Below are 27238 nucleotides of genomic sequence, written 5' to 3'. Positions count from 1 at the left end.
CCTGCCCTGATATTCCTGTCACCTCCAGAGAAAGGGAAGAGCCTAGAACATGTAAAAGGAAACTTACTTTGATAGCAGCCTGTCTGGCAAGAACTCACTTATCAATAGCTGGGATGTGAAATCCTCATTTCTGTGTTGTTCTGTCACTGCTATCTCCATGTCCCTATTGTTTCACTGTATAATCTCTGTCTGGTTCTGTGATTGTTACTGTCGCTGTATAATTAATTTTGTTGGGTGCAAACCAATGAAGGTGGTGGGATATAATTGGTTAAATAACCATGTTACAATATGTTAGGATCGGTTAGTTACATTTCAGTAAAATGATGATTGGTTAAGGTATAGCTAAGCAGAACTCACGTTTTACTATATAGTCTGCAGTCAATCAGGAAGTAAAGGTGGGGTTGGGGAACTGGGATCATGTTTTGCTAAAGGGGGAACAGAAACAGGGACACAGGCAAGGCTCTGTGGTGTCAGAGCTGGGAAGGGGGACACTAAGGAAGTGTCAGGGACTCTAACCCAGATGGCAAAGTTCGTTGTCTGGCCGCGAGACAACACCAGCAAGGTCCGATCAAAAGCTCTTGATTGACAAGTGCACGCATCAATAGAGAGCAGCTTGCCTCCAGAAAGAACCAGCCTGCTCTTTACATCTTAGGATAAGTCTATATAGACAGTTCCGTTGCGTCATAAATTATTCACTGGAGCAACCAACCCCCTTCTTCTAACAACTAGAAACTAGACACTTAGTATACATGTTTTACAGCATTAGATGATTAACAATATCTTAGCAAGCACCAGAAGTTAGGAATGTAGGGGAGTTAAAACAGACAGAGAACTGAACCAAGGAGTGAAAACAGGGAGGCTGGGGTTTCTTATCAGTTCTTCAAAGGAACTGTTCCTAACACCGCACAGTTGGTACTGTACCAGGAATGCAGCCTCTCCCTTATCTCACTTTTCCCCAGCGCTTGTGAGCCATGCTGCTGCTTCTCAGTGTTTTCCACTCAGGGATTACCCACAAACCTCTGTTAGCCTGACTTTGGTCAGGTTGGCATGCCTGGTTTTCTCTGCTAGATCTTTATTCAGGCCTAACAGAAGGAAACTGGAATCATGCTTGCTGGAAGTTCACCCCAATAAACATCCAATTGTTTGCACCTTTGGACTTCGGGTCTTGTTGCTTTCTGCTCATGCGAGAAGGACCAGGGAAGTGAGAGGGTGAAGGAATAGGCCCCCCAAGAGTGACTAGCACAATACACCAATAATATCCATGTATTGTGTGTGTAGCGTTTTGAGCACTAACATGTATAGACACTAGGAATGGACTATCCTGATGACAGTCTCTGTTTTTATACTTTGTCCTTGTAGCATTTGTTAGTCTTTACAACACCATAAATAACCTGCCCCCATTCTCACTGCAGAAAACAACACTTTTCCTGCACTCCACTGACGTTAGCGAAATGGATTTCTGTCCAATTCTCTGGGTCACTTTCGAAGCTGACTTATGGACAAGTTTTCAGGATGGGTAACATTATCGAAGAGACCACTGCGTCTTTATGCCAATAAAGCACCTTGCACTCTGTAGGCACCACTGCGAACAGATGAGAAGGAGGATTGTTCAGACAGGAAAGTCTGTGTGTGCAGGACTCAGGACCCTAGGAGGGCTCCTGTGCCCCCAAACACCCCTCTGACTGTCTTTCTAAACAGACCTTGCCTGTCCCTCACCTGTCCAGGGCTCCAGCTCGATATGTCCTTTCTCCCTCTCCATGTTTGTGACATATTCCCCATCCCCAGCACTAGTGCAGTGGGGGAATTTGGGTCAGGGGAGTGGGGGTGTTGAGGGATGTCTCCCTTGAACTCCTGGCCCAAGCAATGGGGGAAGGGGCAGTGGTGGTGCCCCTGGCAGCCATGGGCAGGGAGTGTCAATCACAGGCAGGGTCCCATGGAGGTGGGGGCCCCTAGTAGCAGGGTGCAGGTGATGTGGCCCATGGGGTGTGTTAGGCCTGAATAAAGATATAGCAGACAAAACCAGGTATGCCAACCTGACCAAAGTCAGGCTAACAGAGGTTTTTGGGTAATTCCTGAGTGGAAAACACTGAGAAGCAGCATGTCTCACAAGCGCTGGGGAAAAGTGAGATAAGGGAGCAAAGAATCCTGTGGCACCTTATAGACTAACAGACATTTTGGAGCATGAGCTTTCGTGGGTGAATACCCACTTCCTCAGATGCATAAGGGATTAAAATATTAATGACATGCATCTGAGGAAGTGGGTATTCACCCACGAAAGCTCATGCTCCAAAACGTCTGTTAGTCTATAAGGTGCCACAGGATTCTTTGCTGCTTTTACAGATCCAGACTAACACGGCTACCCCTCTGATACTTGAGATAAGGGAGAGGCTGCATTCCTGGCATAATACCAGATGTGCTGTGTTAGGAGCAGACGCTTCGAAGAACTGATAAGAGCCCTAGCTTCGCAGCCCCTGGTTTTGTTCTTTATTTGTTTTTAACTCCCTTACATTTCTAACTTTAGGCATGCATGTGTACTAAAGTTGTCTAGTTTCTAGTTGTTAGAAGAAGGGGGTGGGCTGCTCCAGTGAATAATTTATGACGTGACAGAACTGTCTATATAGGCTTGTACTAGGATGTAAAGAGCAGGCTGGTTCTCTCTGGAGACGAGCTGCTCTCTATTGATGCGTGCACTTGTCAATAAAGAGCTTTTGATCGGACCTTGCTGGTGTTGCCTGTCTCTCTCGTGGCAAGACAATGAACGTTGCCGTCTAGGTTAGAGTCCCTGCCAGGTGGTTTCTGGGAGGACAGGGCTGGTGGAGGGGTCAGTCCCTGGGGTGTGTGTGGGGGGGGAGCCATTGCCTACACACACACACACACCCCTGAGGCCTGTAGCAGCAGAGGGTCAAAGGAGGGAGCAGCTGCCCCAACTCTTCTGGAGCAGGCTGGCTGGGGGTGTGTTGGGGGGGGCAGTGCCCCAGACTCCCCCTCCAGAGGGGAGGAGAAGATCAGGCTGTTCTGGCTGGCAGAGCCCCCATGTCCCAGGGGCTGTGGGCTGAGCCTGTGCTTATAACCCTTATGGCAGAGCTCTGACCTTGGCCCCATGGGTCCTGCGCTTCTAGGCGGTTTACACTAGCCTCAGGGCTCCACGTAGCCCTTCTCTCTCTAGGGCCAGGGTTACAGTCTACTGAGCCCTTTTCATCACAGGCCTGCAAGGAGATTGGTGAGAGAATCCCAGTCTCTGTCCAGCCTCCTGTCCTGACAGGGACCTGACCTGACTTCCCCTCCCAGGAGATGTTCCTGTAGTGGTGGGTTGGGGGGAACCCGGGCCCACCCTCTACTCCGGGTTCCGGCCCAGGGACCCTAATGGTAGCAGCTGTTGGCAGCCAACCTTTCACTGCCAGAGTTGCTACATTTCCCTGGGCCACTTCCCCACAGCTCTCCTGCTTCTCCCTTACCTTAGGGCTCCTTTAACAATGGTCTGAGGGTATCTTCAGTAACCAGCCCTTCAGCTGCACTTGCTCTCCCCTGCCTGACTGGAGTGAGCCCTTTTTACAGTATCAGCAGGGCCTTAATTAGAGTCAGGTGGTCACATTAACTGAATGGCCTCACCTGACTCTTTGCAGGTTAATCTGAGTCAGGTGTTCTCATCAGCCTGGAGCAGCCCCTGCTCTGCTCAGTCAGGGAACAGAAAACTGCTCAGCCAGTGGCCAGTATATCTGCCTTCGGCTATTCTGCTGTACCCAACGGGCTTGGGTCTATCACCCCCCCCATCCTCCAGCAATCCCTGGGGCTCACGGGGTGCACGCCAACCCCCTCCTGGTATCCTGACCCCTGATGCCCTCAGCAACCAAACCCCGGCTGTCAGCCACCCCTCCCCCTTCCCCCTCTCTTCCAGGCCCCTTGGCCCCTCTGGCCCGTCGGGGGGCGGGAGCCCCGAGTTACCCCACGGAGACGCCGGCCTGGCCCCATGAGATGCTCCCGGGGCACAGTGGGGGGCAGGGTGCAGGATGGGATGGTCGGGGAGGAGCCAGCACTATGCTGGGTTTACAGTGGCTCCATGGAGCCGGGCCCAAGCTCTGAAGGGGTCCTGGTCTGCTCTGCTTGCACTGCGCCCCAAGACCCTGCTGGCTCCCCCCCGCCAACCGCTTGCTCCTCCCGGCCTGCCCCCCACCTGGCCAAGGGCTCCTTCTACCCCCTGGCCTCACCCGCCTACTCCTCTCAGCCCCCTGGCTGGACCCCAGTGCACCTCCGGCTCCGGGCGGTCTCTGCTTCCCACCATCTGGCCAGTGGTGGGGATCAGCACAGACCCAGGCCGGGGGGGCAGGGCTGGCACAGACCCAGGCGGGTGGGGGGATCAGCACAGACCCGGGCTGGGCACCGTGGGGTACCTGTCAGCGAATGATCAGTACAAGCCTTATCTCCGGGGTCCAGCCGTGGCTGGGCCGCACCCTCCCGCCTGTTACGAAGCCGTTTGCTGCTGCCCCTGATAACGCAGCCCCCGGCCGAGCTGGGGGCCAGGTGCTGCCAGTCTGAGCGTGACACCCTGCGGAGCAGACACAGTGCCAGCGTCACGATGAGCTGCTCCCTGCTGACCCTCCTCATCATCCTCAGCCTCTTTGGGGGCTGCGGTGAGTGGCTGGGAGCCCGCCATGGACACGGGGCATCCTGAGGGGCTAACACGTCCCCCTGCTGCAGGGCAAACCCCTCTGGGCAGGGTGGGGAGGGCTCAACTGTGGGGCCTGGGAGATCCCTATCACCAGCCCCTGCTGGCTGGGCCGAGAGCTGGAGGGAGCAGGGCAGAGACAATCTCCCTCTGTCCCCCCTTCCGTCCCCAGTGCTGGTGCGGGGACCCCATGGTTTTACCGGGGCCGCTGCTCCCTGGCCGAGTGGCTGCCAGCGTCACCCTAGACCAAGCCGGTCTCCATGTCACCTCCATCCCAGCTGCTGACCTCCCCTGTGGTCTGTGCCCGCGCAGCCGGCAAGCTGGCGGTGGAGACGGACGCCTCCCCGGTGCGAGCCCAGGTGGGGGATGACGTGGTGCTGAAGTGCCAGTTCTCCGTGGCGCAGCCGCCCGTGGACCTGAGCCAGCTGGTGGTGCAGTGGTTCCACCGGGGCGGGCAGCTGGTGGAGTTCGACAACGTGGTCAGCGGGAGCCGGCCGGGCGCCAACCTGAGCGTGGAGGGGCTGCGGAGCGGCAACGCCGCGCTCTACCTCAGCAAAGTCACCCCGGAGAGCGCCGGCAACTACCGCTGCTACATCACCTACGCGCCTGACTTGCGCATCAAACAGGTCGTCCTTCACGTCGAGGGTAAGGTGGCCGGCTCGCCAGAGAGCCTGCCATGGGGTCCTGCAGGGGTCCTGCCAGGGGGCCTGCCATGGGTCATGCATGGGGTCCTGCCATGGGGTCCTGCCACAGGCTGGCCAACATGCCTCTTGCTCTCCATAGAACTGGGAGCTCCCACCCACAGGCAGCGCACTCAGCCCTCTTCCCCCACAGCCAGTGCTCCTGTCCCATTCCACCCCCCCAGACAGCTCCTGCCCACTGCCCACAGCGCCCCCTGCTGGGGCTGCAGTAGCTGGGAGCTCCCCCCCACAGCGCCCCCTGCTGGGCGCGGCTAGGGCTGGAGTAGCTGAGCGCTCCCCCACAGCGCCCCCTGCTGGGCGGGGCCGGGGCTGGAGTAGCTGGGAGCTCCCCCACAGCGCCCCCTGCTGGGCGTGGCTAGGGCTGGAGTAGCTGAGCGCTCCCCCACAGCGCCCCCTGCTGGGCGGGGCCGGGGCTGGAGTAGCTGGGAGCTCCCCCACAGCGCCCCCTGCTGGGCGGGGCCGGGGCTGGAGTAGCTGGGAGCTCCCCCACAGTGCCCCCTGCTGGGCGAGGGTGGAACTGGAGTAGCTGGGACCTGCACCCACAGTGCCCCCTGCTGGGCGGGGCCAGGGCTGGAGTAGCCAGGAGCTCCTCCCACAGCACCCCCTGCTGGGTGGGGCCAAGGCTGGAGTAGCTGGGAGCTCCCCGCCAGTGCCCCCTGCTGGGCGAGGTGGGGGCTGCAGCAGCTGCAGTTGGTGTCCCACTGACGGAGGCAGCTGGGGTGCAGGGGCCGACGTGCGCCGGTGACGGGTATCCCTGGTTTGTGCCCTGCAGACCCCTCGAAGCCACCGACAGAGGAGCCGGAGGCCGTGGCCCCTCACGCCTGCGCCCCTGACCCCGACCCCCTGGTGCTTAAGAAGCTGGACCAGGTGCTGAGCATCTTGCAGCAGATCAGCCGCAAGCTGGAGGCGGCGGGCGCTGGGGCTGGGGAGAAGGCCTGAGCCAGAACCCCGGCTCCAGGGGGCACTCAGGCTGCGTGGGGGGGGCTGATCTTGGCGCTGCAGGGGTATCTATGGGGCCAGCTGGGGGGTATGGAAAGAGCAGTGGGGGGTGTATCATGGAGGGAACGAGCCAGGGAGCTGCTGGAACAGGATCGGGGCCAGGGGGTGGGGGCTGTACATTGGGGGCGGGCAGGGGGCTTTGCTTGGTGCTGCATGTGGGGGGATGTAGCAGGAGGTTGTGCACTGGGGGGTGCTGCTGGGGGGGCTGTGCATTGGGGGACATGCTGTGGAGGGGGCTGTGCATTGGGGGAGGGGGAGGGGGCTTTGCTTCATGCTGCCTATGGGGGGGGGACGTGGGAGCGGGCTGTGCATTGGTGGGGTTCTGCGGCGGGGGCTGTGCATTGGGGGGGGTGCTCAGATTTAGGATGGTTCCATGCGGCAACACTGGGACGCAGGCTGTGAGCTGTTGTCTGAGTAAAGCAGCAGGTGATGCTCGGTCTGTGTCCTCGTCTGTGATGTGGGGGGGATGAACCCTGCAGCTGGGCCCCCATCCCGGCCCCACACTCTCTGCGCCTGGGGCGGTGGGACAGGCCCCCCCAGGAGGGGAACGGGGGCTGCCCCATCCCAGGGGGTGCAGGGTCCAGCCTCTCTCCCTGCTGGGACCTTGGTGGGAGGGAGGAGAGGGTGTTCCGTGTCCGGGGCATTGGCTGAGGCCTGGCTGGGCTCGGGCAGCGCTGCCCCCGGGAAGGGGTGACTGTGACCCCAGGAGGCAGAGCCCAGAGCCGGGTGGGGGTGAAACACCCCCAGGCTGGGATCCCCAGGGTGACCCAGAGCAGGGATGGGGTAGCGACCCACCCCCCCAGGCCTGACTCGGACAGCCCTACATGGGAGTCCTGGGGGTCCCTGGGTCACAGCCTCACGAGGTCACCGGCTGCCCCAGGATAAAAACAACCTGGGCAGACGGTGCCGATGTGCCTGGGGGTGTGGGGATGGGACGGGACATGCCAGCCAATTAGGGGGCTCCTGGCCACTTTCGGGGCTTATTGGGGCCCTGCCACACGGCTGGCCCTTTATCAGCACGGCCCTGGCACTGCCGGTGCAGGGACGGTGCCTCCTGCCCCCTGCGTGCACCCCTGGAGATGCGTCTGCGTGGGGCCGTGCTGGCCCTGTGCTGTGTGGCAGCTGGTTAGTACGGGGCCTGTCCTGCTGCAGGCCCCCCTGGGTCTCCCCGAGACTGGCCCCTCGCTGCCCTGGGTCTGCCCGAGACTGACCCCTTGCTGCCCCTGTGACCTCCTCGAGACTGGCCCCTCGCTGCCCTGGGTCTGCCCGAGACTGACCCCTCGCTGCCCCTGTGACTTCCTCGAGACTGGCCCCTCGCTGCCCCTGTGACTTCCCCGAGACTGGCCCCTCGCTGCCCTGTGACTTTGCCAACACTGGCTCCTCACTGCCCTGGATCTCCCAGAGATGGGCCCCTCACTGTCCCTATGACCTCTCCGAGACCGGCCACTCGTTGCCCTGTGACTTCCCCAAGAGGGATGCTGGGAGTGAACGGGACACCCCACCTGCCCCAGAGGATGCTGAGGGAGAACAGGGCAACCACCCCCTGCCCAGAGGATGCTGGGGGAGAACGCTCCCCCCACCCCAGAGGATGCTGGGGGAGAACAGGGCACCCTCCCCTGCCCCAGAGGATGCTGGGGGAGAACGCCCCACCCACCCCAGAGGATGCTGGGGGAGAACAGGGCACCCTTCCCCGCCCCAGAGGATGCTGGGGGAGAACACCCCCCCCAGAGGATGATGGGGGAGAACGGGACGACCCCCTGCCCAGAGGATGCTGGGGGGACGGGCACCCGGCTGGCGGGGCAGCAGGTGGGCCCATGGCAGACCAGCCCCAGCGGGGGTGACCCTGCCCCTCTCCCCGCAGCGGCCTGGCTGCAGGTGTCGGTGGGCCCCTCGCCGGTGTGGGCGCGCCCCGGGCAGCGCGTGGTGCTGGAGTGCCTCATTGGGGCCGACTACCCGCCCCTGGAGCTGGAGCTGGAGCAGCTGCAGGTGTGCTGGCGGCACGAGGGGCGCACCGTGCTGGAGTTCACCGGGGCGGTGCGGGCGGCGCGGGCGGGACTCAGCCTGGCAGAGGACGAGGTGAGGAACGGGAACGTCTCGCTGGTGCTGCAGAACGTCACCGCCAGTGACAGCGGGGAGTGGACCTGCTACATCCTCTACCCGCCTGACCAGGCCCAGGGCAGCCTCACCCTGCGCGTGGCAGGTGAGCACGGGGGCGGGGGGGAGGGGCAGAGCAGCAGCAGCGCCCCCTGCTGGGGGGCAGCGACCCGCCCCCACAGCCAGTTCTCCTGCTCCTGCAGCGCCCCCTGCTGGGGGGCAGCGACCCGCCGCACGGCCAGTTCTCCTGCCCCTGCAGTGCCCCCTGCTGGGGGGCAGCAACCCACCCCCACAGCCAGTTCTCCTGCCCCTGCAGCACCCCCTGCTGGAGGGCAGCAACCCACCCCCACAGCCAGTTCTCCTGCCCCTGCAGCACCCCCTGCTGAGGGACAACGACCCGCCGCATGGCCAGTTCTCCTGCCCCTGCAGCGCCCCCTGCTGGGGGACACCCACCCGCCCACATGGCCAGTTCTCCTGCCCCCACAGCGCCGCCTGCTGGGGGGCAGCTCCCACCCACCTGCACAGCCAGTTCTCCTGCCCCCACAATGCTCCCTGCTGGGGGGCACTGACCTGCCCCACTCCTCATACTACCAGTACCTACCTGCCTTGCCAGTGCCCCACCCCGCTCCCCCATCACCGGCCTGTGGAGTGAAGTCATGGCTGGAGTGGGGCAGGCTGCCATGGGGCAGGGATCTTGCAGAGACCCTGACACGGTGCTGTGCTGTTGTTGCAGACCCGATGGTGCCCCCCGACACCTGCCCCCTGGGTGGGGGTGCCCCACGGCTGCGGCAGCTGGAGGAGGTGATCGGGGGCTGCGTCCGCTCAGCCAGCGAGCTTCAGCGGCACCTGGCCCAGCTGGTTGCTGAGGTGAAGGAGTGTCCGGGCAGCCCAGAGGCCGAGGAGAGCCCAGCCCGGGCACAGGCTGAGAGCGCCAGCCAGACAGCACAGCCATGAATCCTCGGTCATCTGCCCAGCGCCCGCTGGGCTCGCAGCGTCCCCGACAGCTCCCGCAGCAACAGGGCTGGGGTCCCCGGGAATGGACGGGGACACCCATGTCACAACAACGGGGCTGGGGTCCCTGGGGATGGACAGGGACACCCACATCACAGCATCGGGACTGGTATTCCCGGGGACAGATGGGGACACTCATGTCACAGCAATGGGGCTGGGGTCCCCGAGGATGGACGGGGACACCCACGTCAAAACAACGGGGCTGGGGTCCCCGGGGACGGACGGGGACACCCACGTCACAGCAATAGCTTCGCTTCTGCAGGGTGTGACCACAAATTTGGGGGGCCGGGATCCTGCGCGGAAATGGAGTCACAGGCCCTGTCTCCCCTAAGGGGCTCTGGGATGTCTCGAACCGCTGTGGCCACCGTGGGCAGGGTGTCAGATGAGGGAGGACGGCTGGGTAGATGGGCTGATGGCTGGGAGCCCATAGGGGGTCTATTTGCCTGTTCTGCTGGCTGTGCTGCTGGGAGACCCTGGGTAGTGAGCTCGGCAGGGACAGTGGGGGTGGGGGGCGTCCATGGGGGGCTGTTATTTGGCATGTTGGGAGGGGGCTGCGCGGCGTGTGATCAGCTCCCAGCGTGGTGCCAGCTGCAGAGCATGGATAAGGAATAAAATGCTTGTCCCGCACCCTGTGTCCTGCTGCCAGTCGGTGTCCGCGTGTCCTTATCCCCGGTGGCTCCAGCCCCTGTGGGGGGTGCAGGGATGGGTCCGATTCTTCTCCCCACAGTCATTTGTCCTGGGCTTCACCCCCACCCATGTCCCCCGATTCCCCACTGGGCCCCATCCTGGGGTGTCCCCTGCAATGGTGGGCAGATTTCGAGCTGTGCTGAAGCCCACGCTGGGTCTGCCTGGCCCAGAGCCCCCCGGCAGCACCGGGCCCCTCCACCTGCTAGGGAAGGAGGTGCTGGGCAGAGCAGAGGCGGGTACACCAGGTGCAGGCTGGGCATGACCAAGCAGTTGCTGAGAGCTGTAGCCAACATGTACGGGGCAGTGGTGCCCGGGCAGCCAGAGTGTGCTTACCCTGCAGCACAGGAGGGCGGAAATGCCACACGCCCCACGGAGACGGGGGTGTCTCTGGTTACCCACGTTTCCCCTGGACTGTGGGGGTCCCGTGCCAGGCTGATTGCACCAGGCCGCAGGGGACACCCTGTCTGCTCCCCGGGGACTAGGGGGAGCTCCTCGAATGCTCCTCTTTGCACCCCCCCTTTGCACCCTGCCCTGGGCAGTGCCACCTGTGGGAGCCCTCAGGGAGGGATGAACCCTGTGCCCACCGGTGGGGGGGGAGCTGCTGCCCCATACCCAGCTGGGAGGGGGGCCGACAGACAGGGGGCATGGACACAGCAGGCCGGGGGGGGGGGGTGTCTCAGTGGGGTCGCCCTGGAGGTTGTGCCCCAGGGGTTGCGTGGACATGGAGCCAGCTGAGGGGAGAACTGCAGCGGGTGCAGGGTCTTCCCGGGTGTCAGATCCAGCCAGCCGGCCTGACCCTACCTCCCAGCGCTGGGCGAGGGGTCCCTGTGTGCCCAGCCCCTCCTGCCCCAGAGGGGTCACGTACCAGTGCAGGGCGAGGGGTCCCCACGTGCCCAGCTCCCCCCCGCCCCAGAGGGGCCATGTCCCAGTGCCGGGCGAGGGGTCCCCGTGTGCCCAGCCCCCCCCACCCCAGAGGGGTCACGTACCAGTGCAGGGTAGGGGTCCCCGTGTGCCCAGCCCCCCCCACCCCAGAGGGGTCACGTACCAGTGCAGGGCGAGGGGTCCCCGTGTGCCCAGCCGCCCCCACTCCAGAGGGGTCACGTACCAGTGCAGGGCGAGGGGTCCCCGTGTGCCCAGGCCCCCCCCACCCCAGAGGGGTCACGTACCAGTGCAGGGCGAGGGGTCCCCGTGTGCCCAGGCCCCCCGCTCCAGAGGAGTCACGTCCCAACGCCGGGCGAGGGGTCCCCGTGTGCCCAGCCCCCCCCACCCCAGAGGGGTCACGTACCAGTGCAGGGCGAGGGGTCCCCGTGTGCCCAGGCCCCCCGCTCCAGAGGAGTCACGTCCCAACGCCGGGCGAGGGGTCCCCGTGTGCCCAGCCCCCCCAACCCCAGAGGGGTCACGTACCAGTGCAGGGCGAAGGGGTCCCCGTGTGCCCAGGCCCCCCGCCCCAGAAGAGTCACGTCCCAACGCCGGGCGAGGGGTCCCCATGTGCCCAGCCCCCCCCGCCCCAGAGGGGCCGCGTCCCAGCGCCGGGCGAGGGGTCCCCGGGTGCCGAGCCCCCCCAGAGGTGCCCCCCCTCACAGGGAGCGGACACAGCCCTGCCAGGAGGCTCAGCTGCCGGTCACACACCGGGGGGGGGCAGTTGGGACGGGGGGGAAACCGTGGCTGCTGCTGGGCGTGGGGGCTGCGCAGGGCCGGGGGGGTCACTGCCGATGGCTCCGAGTTGCCCCCCCCGGGTCCGGGCGGGGCTGGTGGGGGCTGCGCAGAGCAGCGGGGGGCAAGTGCCGATGGCTCCGAGGTGCCCCCCTCCCCCGCCCCGGGGCTGGAGCTGCCAGCAGCGAGGCGAGGCGCAAACATTGCGCAATTCTCCAGCTTTCGCTTTCGCTGCGCCCTGTGCAGGGGCGGGAGGGCAGCTCGGCCCTGCAGCTCCCCCGGCTCACAGCCCCGCCCAGGTCAGTGACGGGCGAGCAGCGGGTCCGGGGGGGGGGGCTCAGTACTGGGGGCGTGGGGGGGTCCCTGCGCTCAGGGGCTAAGGCGCTTCTAGCTGCGCAGAAACTAGAGTCTGAGGCTAAAGCTGAGAAAGGAGCCCGGACTCCTGGGTTCTCTCCCGCTCTGGGAGGGGCTGGTGGGTCAGAGCAGGGGGGGTTGGGAGCCAGGACTCCTGGGTTCTCTCCCCGCCTCTGGGGGGGAGTGGGTTCTAGTGGTTAGAGCAGGTGGTGAGGCTGGGAGCCCGGACTCCTGGGTTCTCTCCCAGCTCTAGGAGGGGATGGGGGCTGGTGGTTAGAGTAGGGGTGGGGCTGGGAGCCGGGACTCCTGGGTTCTATCCTCAGTCTTCCAGTGATTTGCTGCATCACCTTGGGCTGATTTCCCTGCCTCAGTTTCCCCATCTGTGCAGCAGGGATAGCAGCACTCCCCCTGCCACGCAGTGCATTAGGGAGGCTTGTCTATCTCCTGTGACCTGACACGAGGTGGGATGTGGGGCAGGCCAGAGCAAACGCAGGGGGTGATCGCTGGGGACCTCCCCCACAAGCCGTTTCTGTTTGCCTCGGCCCGCTCTGTGTCCGGCTGGGTCCAGTGGGTTGGATCAGGCTGTGGGTGCTGACCCTGCTCTCTGCATCCCCCACAGGGCACCGTCCCAGGAAGGGAGCAGCGGCCGTGCGCGGCGATGGCGGAGGAGCTCCAGACTCTGAACACGGATCTGCTGGCCATGAGGGGGGCACTGGAGGCGGATGGCCCCGCGGGGACCCCTGCCACGGCCCTGCGGGGAAGCTGGCCCAGGAGTTCCTGGCCGCGGTTCACGGTTTCCATGCCCAGTTTGCTCAGTGCCGGCGGATGCAGGCGGTGGCCCCCGGCGAGCTGGAGGCCCTGCTCCAGGAGGTCTCTGGGGACCCCGGCTGCTGGTTCTACATCGGCTGCACCCGGGCGCTGACGCACTGTCTCTGGGAGGCTGGGCCGTGGTGCCGGGCTGGCAGCACAGGGCAGCTGGCTACAAGAAAACCTGGACCTACTACTGCCAGCCGGGGCCGGGGGCCGAACTCTGCACTGTGAGGCACCTGTTGGGCCGGTTCTGTGGCACCCACCCCCGCTGCCTCAACGCCTCGTGCGTCAGGAACGGCCCGGCCGGCATCATCTTCCTAGTGACCTATGCCCGGCGGGGCAGCTGGCCGGGGGAGCCTGCTGAGGACATGGAGGCGGCGCTGCACGGCATCACTGTCTACTTCCGCCACCGGGGGGCGCTGGCGGACGAGCTGGTGCAGTTCCTCAAGGACGACTTCTGCCAGCTGATGGGGCGGTACCTGGGCTACCTGGCGCAGTGCCAGGCCATGAGCCAGATCCCTCTGGCGCACTTCCCAGGGAGGGCCCGGGAGATTCTGGCGGGGCTGGGGACGGCAGAGGGGGTCCTGGCAGGCATGGAACCAGACAAGGTGGTTTCCATGCGGCCCTGCCTGTAGGAGGTGGGGGCAGGCGAGGCGCAGGCCAGCGAGAAGCTGCACACCTACTTCACCAGGCTGGATGGTGGCCTCGATGCCAAGTGGCTGCTCTAGGAGATCTGGGGCCACCCCTGCTGCCTCAACAGCCACTGGCGCTGGGGGGGCAGGTCAGGGACTCAGACGGGGGCCTTCCTGTATCTGGTGATATTCCGGGGGGCCTGTGTCCCGGACGGGCCTTGAGCGAAGGGGCCGACCTGGTGCCACAGCCCAGCCCCGAGCGTGTGTGGCTGAGGCGTCCGCACCCCCGGCCATCGCCCGTGCTGGGAGCTAACCGCAAGCGGGGTCCCTAGAGGAGTCGTGCGGCACTGTGCCACGCGAGGGATGAGAGGGAAACTGAGGCAGCCTGCCACTTCCCACCGCTGACAGCGGGGACCTCAGCCACAAGGCAGCGACGCCTTGTTCCCACTGAGGGCTCTGCAGGCGCCTGGACGCTCTGCTCCCCGCTGGCACCTTGGTGGCTGTGCCGGTGCCTGGGGCCTGGGCGAGCCTTGGAAACCGAGCCGGATGGCAGTCATCTGCGGTGCTCTGCACCCAGCCGGGCAGGAGCAGCCGCTGTGGCTGGGGAGGGGCGCTACAGGCCTGTCCGAGGCAGCCCTGGCCTGCTATTTTAGGCTGCCCAGAGCTGGACGTGCACAGCACATGGAAGAGACGCAGTACATCAGAGTAACAGCTCCCACGGCTCCTGCATCCCCCACGGCACGGTGCTGGCACAGGCTGGGCTCTGAGAGCCCCACACAGCCGGCTCAGCAACCCCCGGGGCCCATCGCACACGGCGCTGCCCAGCTCCTGCCCCAGTCCCCTCCCCCAGGAAGTGGCTGGCGCCGCTGACAGGGGCTGCGCGTTGAGGTGAGGGAGCTTTATCACCTCCCCCTGCTGGCTCCGCTCTGCTCCTGCCCGAGGCCTGCAGGGTGGGGGGACAGCATGGCCCCCACCCCAAAATTACTGCCATGTTAAACAGTGCACAGGCCATGTCGTCCCCCCCCAGCTCCACTGCTCCTGGCTCTGGTGCTGGTAACGACGCCTGACGCTTTCTCTCTCATGGCGCAGGGTGGACAGGTGACATAGTCGCACTTGTCTCAGGGATCCTGCTCCTCATCACTTTCCTATTGCTGTGTCCATGCCGGGTCTATAGAGGGAAGAGCTACCAGACAGGTAAAAAACGTCGGTCCCATTGTCATGGGGGGGCGGGGAGCGGGGGGCTACATGTCCTTAGAGTTAGCTCAGAGTCTGGGTAGGGCTGAGCTGACAATGACATAGCCTGGGTCACCACTAGGGGCTATGGGGGGCTGGAGTGGCCAGTCGGGGGCTGGAGTGCCCTGTAAGGTGGGAAACTGAGGCACACATCCACCCAGTTTAGGCTTAATCAATTTTTCACCTTTATAGATTTTCAGACAGAATCGTTACTTATAGTTTCTGGCCCTGTGCATCTGGTAGCTAAACTAGCTCAGATGGATGGGTAGGGGCCCAAGTCCCAAGGTTTGGGGCAGTGGGAAGCTCTCCACTGCCTGAGGGTCGTCTCAGTCTCTGGAGGGTGTTCTCCAGTTTGTGCCCGTGTTCACTTGTCTTTTTGTTCCTTTCCAGTTGTGACGTTCACCTCTGTTGCTATCCGGACTGGTGATCTATGAGGTCACTCCAACGCTGGGCTCTGGGAGCCAGCCTGACCCTGCTCTGCTGTGAGAACCCCACTCCTGGGCTGGTCACACACAGCCTCTGGCGTGTGAGCTGCTCCTTAGATTGTGCAACCAAATGACACCAGCCAATATCTCTGGTCCCAGACACAACCCTGGGAACCTTCGTCTTGCAGTGTCCAGCTATGCCCGCTGGGTGAAGTCCTGAGCCTGTATTGGTGGGTCCTGCGCTTCTGGGTGGATTCAGTGGCCTCAGAAACTTGATAAGGCCCCATTGTGACCTCTCTTTCTCAGTGTAACAGCAAGAGTCACAGCCTACGGAGTTACTCCCTTCCCCAGGCAGTATGGGGGATACCCCACAGTCTCCCCTGCCTGGACCGAGTCCTGCTTCCCCACCCCAGGGGTTCTCTGAAGAGTATGCGGGGGGGGGGGGTTGGTGACACATGCAGAGACATCACAATGACACAGAATGACACGGCCCGAGCCACACCAGCAAGAGAACAGGCCAGGGATGGCGCAGCCAGCCCCACACCAGCAAAGGGGTGCATAACCAGTGACACTTCGGCAAAGGAGCAGGCGGGAGACAACACAGTCGCCAAGGACACAACCAGCGACATTTCAGCAAAGGACCGGGTGGGAGACAACACAGCCACCAAGGACACAACCAGTGACATTTCAGCAAAGGAGCAGGCGGGAGACAACACAGTCGCCAAGGACACAACCAGCGACGCGTCGGCAAAGGACCGGGCGGGAGACAACACAGCCACCAAGGACACAACCAGTGACATTTCAGCAAAGGAGCAGGCGGGAGTGTGATGCAGTAGGGACTGTCTGTGTGGGGAGTGGGAGAGCAGGGGAGGACTTTAGGGGATGGACGATGCCAGGGCCTGTAACCTGAGCTAGGTAAGGGAGGGGAAAGGTCAACACCTTTGCCCGGGAAGGGGACAAAGGAAGGGAGTGGCAGGAGGGAAGCAGTTTGAGTTTGGGCTTGGGGCTGTGTGGGCGGAATTCAGGGTATCCTAGCTAGTATCCAAGCACCCGGAAAGCCCAGAAGGACTCGGTGGAGGGGTCCTGACTGTGCCTGCAAGCTCTGCTGTAACCTGTGTTCCTGTTGTCCAATAAACCTTCTGTTTTACTGGCTGGCTAAGAGTCACTGTGGGTCCCAGGAAGAGGGGTGCAGGGCCGGACTCCCCCACACTCCATGACAACTGGTGGCAGCGGTGGGATATACTGCACCCCGTGGACGGCGCTTCCTGCAGTAAGTGACTGGGGAGCAGTAAAACGAAGGGGTGGTTAACCCCTGGGAGTGTGTGCCCAGTGAGAAGGACTTTGCTGTAACAGGGTCCCCCGGGGGATTGCAGCGAGCGGTCCCAGGGGCGGAGGAGTCTGCAGCTCGACCCTGGCAGAGAGGTGGTGACCTCAAGAAGGGCTGGTGCACTAGGGGTCCCCCTGGAAACCCGGGGAGCGGCGAGCACCCCGGCCTGTGAGTGGCCAGCAGGAAGATGTATGCCAAACGGCGCAAGTGTGACCTGGTGGAGCTGTGTAAGCAGAGGGGGCTGCACCCGGGGAGACGCACCAAGGGCCAGCTGATTGCCCGGCTGGAGCAGGGAGACCGCATGAATGAACGGAGCCCTGTCTCTGAGGGAAGCAGCCGGGCAGATGCAGCGCAGGCACCAGTGTCTGTTCCCGCTGGAAGTGGTCAGCCGGCGGACGAGGGCTTCCCGAGACCCCCCCTTCCTAGGCCTAGGGGAAGGGCGGGGAGGAGCCCAGTGTATACCGAGGGCACCGTGACCCCCCCGGCCAGCAGGGGAGCCTCACGGCGACGCTCGGCATCCGTGGAGCGGACGCGGCTGGAATATGAAAGGGAGCTGAGACGGGAGGAGCTCGAGTTAAAAAGGCGAGAGCTGGAGGAGAAGGCGAAACAGCGTAAACATGAGGAGAACCAGCGCCAGCGTGAGTGGGAGGAGAAGGAGAACCAGCGTAAACATGAGCTGGACCTGGCCCAGCTGAGGAGCAGTGGGGCCCCGGCTGCGGTGAGTGAGGGGGGACCCAAGCCTACAAAGAGCTTTGATAAGCACTTGCTGCCCCGGCGTAAGGAGGGGGAGGACATAGATACCTTCCTGACGGCCTCTGAGAATGCCTGCGAGCTGCACAGGGTTGACCCTGCAGACAGGATCGCAGTTCTCACCCCCTTACTGGACTCCACAGCCGTGGAGGTGTACAGCCGACTGAAAGGGGCGGAGGCAGGGGACTACGAACTGTTCAAACAGGCCCTGCTCCGCGAGTTTGGGCTGACTCCTGAGATGTACCGGAAAAAGTTCCGGAGCCAGCGTAAAACCCGTGAGGTCACATACCTACAACTGGTCAACCGGGCGCAGGGGTATGCTCGCAAGTGGACAGCTGGGGCCCAAACTAAAGAGGACCTGCTTGACCTATTCATACTGGAGCACCTGTATGAGCAGTGCCCGTCCGACCTGAGGCTGTGGTTGATGGACCAGAAGCCGGAGAACCCGCAGCATGCAGGCCAGCTAGCCGACCAATTTGTGGACAGTCGGGCAGGGGATGGCAGGGAGGAGTCTCGAAGGAGCAGGCCTGCCTCAACGCAGAGAGAGAGTCATCATGGGACCTCCCAAAGGGGGCCTATGGAGAACCCCCCCAAAAGGGGAACATCCAGCGGCAGGTCCCTCCGACCCACTCAAGGGGACCCACGAGACATGGGCTGCTATCGCTGTGGCCAACGAGGTCACATACGGGCCCAGTGCCCCAAGCTCAGGGACAGACCAAGCAGACCCAACCCGCAGAGGGTGGACTGGGTAAAAACCCAATCGGAGGAGGGGCTACATTCCCAGGAAAGGGGAGTTGGCAACATACCAGCTGTGGATGCTCCCGGTTCCGGGTTTTTGGTTTACCGGGTGGGCGCGGGGCTGCCCCTCCGGAAAGAGTGCATTGTTTCCCTGGAAGTGGATGGGAGGAAGGTCACTGGGTACTGGGACACGGGCGCAGAGGTGACGCTGGCCCGGCCCGAGGTGGTGGCCTCAGATCGGATGGTGCCCGACACCTACCTGACCCTGATGGGCGTGGGTGGGACCCCATTCAAGGTACCCGTGGCAAGGGTACACCTGAAATGGGGGGCCAAGGAGGGCCCCAAGGATGTGGGGGTACACTGATATTTGCCCGCTGACGTGTTAATGGGAGGGGACCTTGAGGACTGGCCTAGTAACACCCAGAGTGCCCTGGTCATGACTCGTAGTCAGAGTCGGCAAAGGGCACTGCTCCCCGACAATGGGGAAGGTACTCAACCTGAGGTGCAGGACCCTAACTCAGGGAGCGGGGAACGCCCAGGGGCACGGTGCAGAGAGGCTGCGGCCTCAGACCCAGCCAGCAAGAGAGAGCCGGTTCCCATCCCTGTCCCAGCTGCTGAGTTCCAGGCCGAGTTGCAGAAAGATCCCTCCTTGCGGAAGCACAGGGACCGGGCTGACCTTAGTGCGGTACAGACCACGAGGAGAGGTTGCAAGGAGAGGTTCCTGTGGAAGAAGGGGTTCCTGTACCGAGAATGGGCTCCCCCAGGGGAAGTAGAGTCATGGGGATCAGGAGGCAGCTGGTGGTTCCCCAGAAGTTTCACCACAAGCTGTTGTACCTGGCCCATGACATCCCTCTCGCAGGGCACCAGGGAATCCAGCGCACCAGGCAGAGGCTGCTACAGAACTTTTACTGGCCTGGGGTCTTTACCCATGTCCGACAGTACTGCCAATCCTGTGACCCCTGCCAGAGGGTGGGGAAGGCCCGGGACAAGGGGAAAGCAGCTTTGAGGCCTTTACCCATCATAGAAGAACCTTTCCAGAAGGTGGCCATGGACATAGTGGGACCTCTCAGCAAGACGACCCGGTCAGGGAAGAAATACATCCTGGTGGTGGTGGATTTTGCCACTCGCTACCCGGAGGCGGTGGCCTTGTCCTCTATCGAAGCAGACACAGTGACAGATGCGCTGCTGACAATTTTCAGCCGGGTGGGGTTCCCCAAGGAGGTCTTAACGGACCAGGGGTCCAACTTCATGTCGGCCCTGCTCCGGTCCTTATGGCAGAAATGTGGGGTCCAGCACAACTGGGCCTCAGCATATCACCCCCAGTCCAACGGGCTGGTAGAAAGGTTCAACGGGACGCTGAAGATGATGCTAAAAACATTTATGAACCAGCATCCGCAAGATTGGGACAAGTACTTACCTCACCTGCTGTTTGCGTACAGGGAGGTACCCCAGGAATCTACCGGGTTTTCACCTTTCGAACTGTTGTATGGAAGGCGGGTGAGGGGGGCCCCTAGACCTGATGAGGGACGAATGGGAGAGGAAGGCCGCTCCCGAGGGAGAGTCAGTGGTGGAGTATGTCCTGACCTTCCGGGAAAGACTGGCCGAGCTCATGGGCCTGGCCAGGGAGAATCTGAACCCGAGCCCAGAGGAGGCAGAAGGTCTGGTATGACTGCACGGCACGGGCCCGTGCCTTCGCCACCGGGGATCAGGTGATGGTTCTTATCCCCGTGAGGAGAAACAAACTCCAGGCCGCCTGGGAAGGGCCCTTCAAGGTTATCAAGCAACTGAATGAGGTAAACTATGTGGTGGAGCTGTCAAACCGGGCACATCACCGTCGGGTGTACCATGTGAACATGATGAAACCATACTATGACAGGGGGAATGTGGTGTTGGCCGTGTGTGGACACTGGGAGGGGCAGGGAGATGACCCCTTAGTGGATCTATTCCCTGGGACAAAAGCTGGTTCCCCCCTGGAGGCGATTCCCCTCTCTGAGCAACTGACCCTCATCTGCAAACACTTGGAAATCATCTGCAAACACTTGGAAATCATCTGCAAACACTTGGAAGGTGGTAAGGTGATAGGGAATAGCCAGCACGGATTTGTAAAGAACAAATCGTGTCAAACCAATCTGATAGCGTTCTTTGATAGGATAACGAGCCTTGTGGATAAGGGAGAAGCGGTGGATGTGATATACCTAGACTTTAGTAAGGCATTTGATACAGTCTCGCATGATATTCTTATAGATAAGCTAGGAAAGTACAATTTAGATGGGGCTACTATAAGGTGGGTGCATAACTGGCTGGATAACCGTACTCAGAGAGTAGTTGTTAATGGCTCCCAATCCTGCTGGAAAGGTATAACAAGTGGGGTTCCGCAGGGGTCTGTTTTGGGACCGGTTCTGTTCAATATCTTCATCAACGATTTAGATGTTGGCATAGAAAGTATGCTTATTAAGTTTGCGGACGATACCAAACTGGGAGGGATTGCAACTGCTTTGGAGGACAGGGTCAAAATTCAAAATGATCTGGACAAGTTGGAGAAATGGTCTGAGGTAAACAGGATGAAGTTCAATAAAGATAAATGCAAAGTGCTCCACTTAGGAAGGAACAATCAGTTTCACACATACAGAATGGGAAGAGATTGTCTAGGAAGGAGTATGGCAGAAAGAGATCTGGGGGTCATAGTGGACCACAAGCTTAATATGAGTCAACAGTGTGATACTGTTGCAAAAAAAGCAAACGTGATTCTGGGATGCATTAACAGGTGTGTTGTAAACAAGACACAAGAAGTCATTCTTCTGCTTTACTCTGCGCTGGTTAGGCCTCAACTGGAGTATTGTGTCCAGTTCTGGGCACCGCATTTCAAGAAAGATGTGGAGAAATTGGAGAGGGTCCAGAGAAGAGCAACAAGAATGATTAAAGGTCTTGAGAACATGACCTATGAAGGAAGGCTGAAGGAATTGGGTTTGTTTAGCTTGGAAAAGAGAAGACTAAGAGGGGACATGATAGCAGTTTTCAGGTATCTAAAAGGGTGTCATCAGGAGGAGGGAGAAAACTTGTTCACTTTAGCCTCTAATGATAGAACAAGAAGCAATGGGCTTAAACTGCAGCAAGGGAGATTTAGGTTGGACATTAGGAAAAAGTTCCTAACTGTCAGGGTAGTTAAACACTGGAATAGATTGCCTAGGGAGGTTGTGGAATCTCCATCTCTGGAGATATTTAAGAGTAGGTTAGATAAATGTCTATCAGGGATGGTCTAGACAGTATTTGGTCCTGCCATGAGGGCAGGGGACTGGACTCGATGACCTCTCGAGGTCTCTTCCAGTCCTAGAGTCTATGAGTCTATGAGTCTATGAGACCCTGGGCCAGCACGCTGAGATCAGAGGGGTGCTGCATCTGTACCGACGGCTGTTTTCCAACCAGCCTGGACGCACTAATTTGACTGTCCACCGGGTGGAGACCGGGTCACATGCCCCTATAAGATGCTCCCCTTTTCGGGTCACTGGTAAAACTGCCCAGGACCTAGAAAGAGAGGTCAGGGACATGCTGGCTTTGGGGGTGATCCAGCCGTCTTCCAGCCCTTGGGCCTCGCCAGTGGTGCTAGTCCCCAAGAAGGATGGGTCAATCCGGTTCTGTGTGGACTATCGAAAGCTCAATGCCATCACCGTATCTGATGCCTACCCTATGCCCAGGCCTGACGAGCTCCTAGACAAGCTAGGAGGTGCTCGGTACCTCACTACTATGGATCTTACCAAAGGCTACTGGCAAGTGCCACTGGACGCAGATGCCAGGCTGAAATCGGCCTTTATCACCCCTCTGGGGCTCTATGAGTTTCTGACCCTGCCCTTCGGCCTCAAGGGAGCGCCGGCCACCTTCCAGCGCCTGGTGGATCAGCTACTGAGGGGGATGGAGAGTTTTGCCGTGGTGTATATTGACGACATCTGCGTCTTCAGCCAGACCTCGGAGGACCACATGTCCCAGGTTAAACAAGTCCTAGACCGACTCCGAAAGGCTGGGTTAACAGTAAAGGCTGAGAAGTGCAAGGTGGGGATGGCTGAAGTATCTTACCTGGGCCATCGGGTGGGGAGCTGCTGCCTGAAGCCGGAACCAGCCAAGGTGGAGGTGATCAGAGACTGGCCTGCTCCCCAAACCAAAAAGCAGGTCCAGGCCTTTATTGGGATGGCGGGGTACTATCGAAGGTTCGTGCCCCACTTTAGTGCCATAGCCGGCCCCATCACTGAACTGTGCAAAAAGGGGAAGCCAGACAAGGTGATCTGGACTGAGCAGTGCCAGGAGGCTTTCCGGGTGCTGAAGGAGGCTCTGGTTAGTGGCCCAGTTCTGGCAAACCCAGATTTTGACAAACCCTTTATGGTGTTCACTGATGCCTCAGACACGGGACTGGGGGCAGTGTTAATGCAGGAGGATGAAAAGGGGGAGAGACACCCCATCGTGTACCTGAGTAAGAAGCTGCTACCCCGGGAACAAAGCTACGCGGCCATCGAGAAGGAATGCCTGGCCATGGTGTGGGCCCTTAAGAAGCTAGAGCCATATCTCTTTGGGCGACACTTCACCGTGTACACCGACCACTCTCCCCTGACCTGGCTGCACCAGATGAAAGGAGCCAACGCCAAGCTCCTGAGGTGGAGCCTGCTCCTGCAGGACTATGACATGGACGTGGTCCATGTGAAGGGAAGTGCCAACCTGACAGCGGATGCGTTGTCCCGGAGAGGGGGCCCTGAACTTCCCCAGGTCACTGGGCAGAGTGACCCCGCTCAGTTCAGTCTCGAAGGGGGGAGAGATGTGATGCAGTAGGGACTGTCTGTGTGGGGAGTGGGAGAGCAGGGGAGGACTGTAGGGGAAGGACGATGCCAGAGCCTGTAACCTGAGCTAGGTAAGGGAGGGGAAAGGTCAACACCTTTGCCTGGGAAGGGGACAAAGGAAGGGAGTGGCAGGAGGGAAGCAGTTTGAGTTTGGGCTTGGGGCTATGGGGGTGGAATTCAGGGTATCCTAGCTAGGATCCAAGCACCCTGAAAGCCCAGAAGGACTCGGTGGAGGGGTCCTGACAGTGCCTGCAAGCTCTGCTGTAACCTGTGTTCCTGTTGTCCAATAAACCTTCTGTTTTACTGGCTGGCTAAGAGTCACTGTGGGTCCCAGGAAGAGGGGTGCAGGGCCGGACTCCCCCACACTCCGTGACAGGGAGACAACACAGCCGCCAAGGACACAACCAGCGACGTGTCGGCAAAGGAGCGGGCGGGAGACAACACAGCCGCCAAGGACACAACCAGCGACGCATCGGCAAAGGAGCGGGCGGGAGACAACACAGCCGCCAAGGACACAACCAGCGACGTGTCGGCAAAGGAGCAGGCCGGAGACAACACAGCCGCCAAGGACACAACCAGCGATGCGTCGGCAAAGGAGCGGGCGGGAGACAACACAGCCGATGAGGACACAACCAGCGACACTTTGGCAAAGGAGCGGGCGGGAGACAACACAGCCGCCAAGGACACAACCAGCGACACTTTGGCAAAGGAGCGGGCGGGAGACAACACAGCCGACGAGGACACAACCAGCAACACTTTGGCAAAGGAGCGGGCAGGAGACAACACAGCCGCCAAGGACACAACCAGCGACGCGTCGGCAAAGGAGCGGGCAGGAGACAACACAGCCGCCAAGGACACAACCAGCGACGTGTCAGCAAAGGAGCGGTCAGGAGACAACACAGCGGACAAGGGCACAACCAGCAACACTTCGGCAAAGGAGCGGGCGGGAGACAACACAGCCGACGAGGACACAACCAGCGACACTCTGGCAAAGGAGCGGGCAGGAGACAACACAGCCGCCAAGGACACAACCAGCGACACTTCAGCAAAGGAGCGGACGGGAGACAACACAGCCGACGAGAACACAACCAGCGAAGCGCTGGCAAAGGAGCGGGCGAGAGACAACGCAGCCGACAAGGACACAACCAGTGATGTGTCGGCAAAGGAGCGGGCGGGAGACAACACAGCCGCCAAGGACACAACCAGCGACGCGTCGGCAAAGGAGCGGGCGGGAGACAACGCAGCCGACGAGGACACAACCAGTGACGTGTCGGCAAAGGAGTGGGCGGGAGACAATACAGCCGATGAGAACACAACCAGCGACGCGCTGGCAAAGGAGCGGGCGGGAGACAACACAGCCGACGAGAACACAACCAGCGACGTGTTGGCAAAGGAGCAGGCGGGAGACAAGGCAGCGGACGAGGACACAACCAGCGACGCGTCGGCAAAGGAGCGGGCGGGAGACAACACAGCCAACGAGGACATAACCAGCGACACTTTGGCAAAGGAGCGGGCAGGAGACAACACAGCCGCCAAGGACACAACCAGCGACGCGTCGGCAAAGGAGCGGGCTGGAGACAACGCAGTCGACGAGGACACAACCAGCAACGTGTCGGCAAAGGAGCGGGCGGGAGACAACACAGCCGACGAGAACACAATCAGCGACGCGCTGGCAAAGGAGCGGGCAGGAGACAACACAGCGGACGAGGACACAACCAGCGACAGTTTGGCAAAGGAGCGGGCAGGAGACAACACAGCCGCCAAGGACACAACCAGGGACGTGTCGGCAAAGGAGTGGGCGGGAGACAACACAGCCGCCAAGGACACAACCAGCGACGCGTAGGCAAAGGAACGGGCGGGAGACAACACAGCCGCCAAGGACACAACCAGCGACACTTCAGCAAAGGAGCGAGCGGGAGACAACACAGCCACCAAGGACACAACCAGCGACGCGCTGGCAAAGGAGCGGGCGGGAGACAACACAGCCGCCAAGGACACAACCAGCGACGCGCTGGCAAAGGAGCGGGTGGGAGACAACACAGCCACCAAGGACACAACCAGCGACGCGTTGGCAAAGGAGCGGGCGGGAAACAACACAGCCGCCAAGGACACAACCAGCGACACTTCAGCAAAGGAGCGAGCGGGAGACAACACAGCCGCCAAGGACACAACCAGCGACGTGCTGGCAAAGGAGCGGGCGGGAGACAACACAGCCGCCAAGGACACAACCAGCGACGCGCTGGCAAAGGAGCAGACGGGAGACAACGCAGCTGACATGGGCACAACCAGCGAACTGGCAGAGGGTGGCCCAGGCAGTGCCAGGCCAGCAATCGGTGTGGTAGGAGACAGGGTCGCCAGCACCACCCTAGTGACTAAAGTGCTGCCAGATGCCGTGGTCAGTGCCTCCCCAGCTGGAGGCCCAGAGGCTGAGGCCATTGCCACACGCGGGCGAGAGGATGGAGACAGGGCCGAGCGGATGGAAGAACCTGGGGCACACGGGACGACAGGCAGCTCCGAGCAGACAGCGTAGCCAGTGCTGTGCCAGCTGCCCACCAGGGGAGGTCGTGCTAGGGGAGCTGGGGCATGGGGCGGCCAATGGCATGTGCCATAAATATAGAGGGAAGGGTAAGAAATGGCATCAAATCCCTCCTTGGCAGCTGTACTGAATTGCCTCTCCCGTAAGGGGTTAAACAGTCAATAACCTGGTTGGCACCTGACCAGAAGGACCAATGAGGAAAGAAGATACTTTCAAATGGGCGGGGGGGAAGGTTTTGTTTGTTGTTCCTGTCACAGAGTGTGGGGGAGTCCGGCCCTGCACCCCTCTTCCTGGGACCCCCAGTGACTCTCAGCCAGCCAGTAAAACAGAAGGTTTATTGGACAACAGGAACACAGGTTACAGCAGAGCTTGCAGGCACAGTCAGGACCCCTCCACCGAGTCCTTCTGGGCTTTCAGGGTGCTTGGATCCTAGCTAGGATCCCCTGAATTCCACCCACACAGCCCCAAGCCCAAACTCAAACTGCTTCCCTCCTGCCACTCCCTTCCTTTGTCCCCTTCCCGGGCAAAGGTGTTGACCTTTCCCCTCCCTTACCTAGCTCAGGTTACAGGCCCTGGTATCGTCCATCCCCTAAAGTCCTCTCCTGCTCTCCCACTCCCCACACAGACAGTCCCTACTGCATCACAGTTCCCTCTCCAGACAGAGAGAGAAGCCAGGCAGTTACAACATCTCCTGAAATATACCTGGAATAATCCATCTAAAACCACAGAAACTGTAAGTAAGGCCAGGAAATGCATTGTTATATCTTTTGTTTTGACTTGTGAATTTTTCTATGCTACAGAGGTAGATTTATTCCTGTTTTTGTAACTATGAAGCTGAGTCCAGAGGGGAATCTTCTGTGTTTTAAATCTTTTTCTTAACCCTGTAAAGTTCCCTTCCATCCTGATTTTGCAGGTGTGATTCTTTTACTTTTTCTTTATAAATAAAGTTCTTCTTTCAAGAATCTGATTGATTTCAGTGTCCTGAAGACAAAGGATCTGGTCTGTGCTCACATTGCTAAAGCAACTGGTTGGTATATTATTCTCAAGTCTCCCCAGGAAAGCGGGTGAAGGGGCTTTGGGGAATATTTTCTGGTCTAGAGAAGAGAAGGCATTATTCCCTCTGGGAGTGGAGGCCCGGGGGTTCCAGAGCGAGGGGACTCCTTGAGGGGGCCCACGGCAGAGACAGACGTGCTAAGACTCAGAGAGGTGCAGCTCCGGGAGGTGGAGGGGCCTGACCCCAAGAGAGAGTGGACCCCTGAGAAGGGCTGTCACACTGAAGGGGCATCTCCCACGGACCTCATGGGGCCACGAGTGGGCACGACCTGTGGATCTGTGACCCAGGACAAAGGAGGCTGCCAGTCATGAGAAAACCCCTAGTTACCACCTGAGATGGCTGCTGGATCTAACAAGGACTGTACCGGGAGAAAGGATGGGCCCAGACTAGGAAGGAGTCTAGTCTGTGAGAGAAGCTTATTGGAACATCTCTGAGGGTGAGTGTAGGTATTGGGTTCCAGGCTGAGCACTCCCTGTACCTATTGGGTACTGGGAAGTGGGCGGGCAGAAGCCCACCCACTGCTAAAGGATCCCCCCCCAGCCTAAGGGGAGGACCCACAGAACCCACTGAGTGCGGGGGACAACTAATAAAAGAACAGGGACAGGTGTGAGGTCAAAGGGTCATAAGAAGGGAACCTGACGGGGACACCGAGCAGAGAACCCCGGACAGCGCCCACTGCTCCTCGAAGGCGTCAAGGGAGCCAGTGGACGCCGCCCAGAGGAACTCCGCCCGGATGCGTGAATGGACCATG

At 60.8% G+C, this 27238-nt stretch overlaps 4 protein-coding genes and 1 long non-coding RNA gene across 9 annotated transcripts; 4 read left to right on the top strand and 1 right to left on the bottom strand.

Moving 5' to 3' along the window:
* Positions 1–4501: 4501 nt before the first annotated feature.
* LOC127050849 (programmed cell death 1 ligand 1-like) lies at positions 4502–6798 on the top strand. Its single transcript, XM_050952434.1, has 3 exons — positions 4502–4628; positions 4976–5308; positions 6137–6798. The coding sequence occupies exons 1-3, from the start codon at positions 4574–4576 to the stop codon at positions 6301–6303; spliced, it is 555 nt and encodes a 184-aa protein (XP_050808391.1). The 5' UTR covers positions 4502–4573; the 3' UTR covers positions 6304–6798.
* A 93-nt stretch (positions 6799–6891) lies between these two features.
* On the top strand, positions 6892–10095 carry LOC127050848 (uncharacterized). Its single transcript, XM_050952433.1, has 3 exons — positions 6892–7488; positions 8225–8563; positions 9191–10095. The coding sequence occupies exons 1-3, from the start codon at positions 7443–7445 to the stop codon at positions 9409–9411; spliced, it is 606 nt and encodes a 201-aa protein (XP_050808390.1). The 5' UTR covers positions 6892–7442; the 3' UTR covers positions 9412–10095.
* On the bottom strand, positions 7495–8088 carry LOC127050862 (uncharacterized). The gene is made up of 3 exons (XR_007774300.1): positions 8014–8088; positions 7694–7865; positions 7495–7625 (listed from the first exon to the last, which is right to left on the bottom strand). It is a non-coding gene; the product is annotated as an uncharacterized LOC127050862 (long non-coding RNA).
* Positions 10096–12010: 1915 nt separating the features above from the next.
* On the top strand, positions 12011–15621 carry LOC127050838 (uncharacterized). 5 transcript variants are annotated; one of them, XM_050952417.1, is made up of 4 exons: positions 12011–12107; positions 12782–13447; positions 14694–14798; positions 15228–15621. In XM_050952417.1, the coding sequence occupies exons 2-3, from the start codon at positions 12885–12887 to the stop codon at positions 14704–14706; spliced, it is 576 nt and encodes a 191-aa protein (XP_050808374.1). In that variant the 5' UTR covers positions 12011–12107; positions 12782–12884; the 3' UTR covers positions 14707–14798; positions 15228–15621. The 5 variants fall into 5 exon arrangements, with proteins under 5 accessions (XP_050808374.1, XP_050808373.1, XP_050808372.1 ...); XM_050952416.1 differs by having other exon boundaries at positions 12782–13580; XM_050952415.1 differs by having other exon boundaries at positions 12782–13753.
* Positions 15622–15733: 112 nt separating this feature from the next.
* LOC127051126 (serine-aspartate repeat-containing protein F-like) lies at positions 15734–25132 on the top strand. The gene is made up of 3 exons (XM_050953004.1): positions 15734–16084; positions 23274–24508; positions 24623–25132. Exons 1-3 carry the CDS (start codon positions 15734–15736, stop codon positions 24738–24740), a joined length of 1704 nt encoding a protein of 567 aa, XP_050808961.1. The 3' UTR covers positions 24741–25132.
* Positions 25133–27238: the final 2106 nt, after the last annotated feature.

The sequence above is a fragment of the Gopherus flavomarginatus genome, chromosome 5 (genome assembly GCF_025201925.1).
Source record: "Gopherus flavomarginatus isolate rGopFla2 chromosome 5, rGopFla2.mat.asm, whole genome shotgun sequence".
NCBI classification, from domain to species: domain Eukaryota; kingdom Metazoa; phylum Chordata; order Testudines; family Testudinidae; genus Gopherus; species Gopherus flavomarginatus.
The sequence above is the reverse complement of the archived record's forward strand: the minus strand, read 5'-3'. Positions and strand labels throughout refer to the sequence as shown.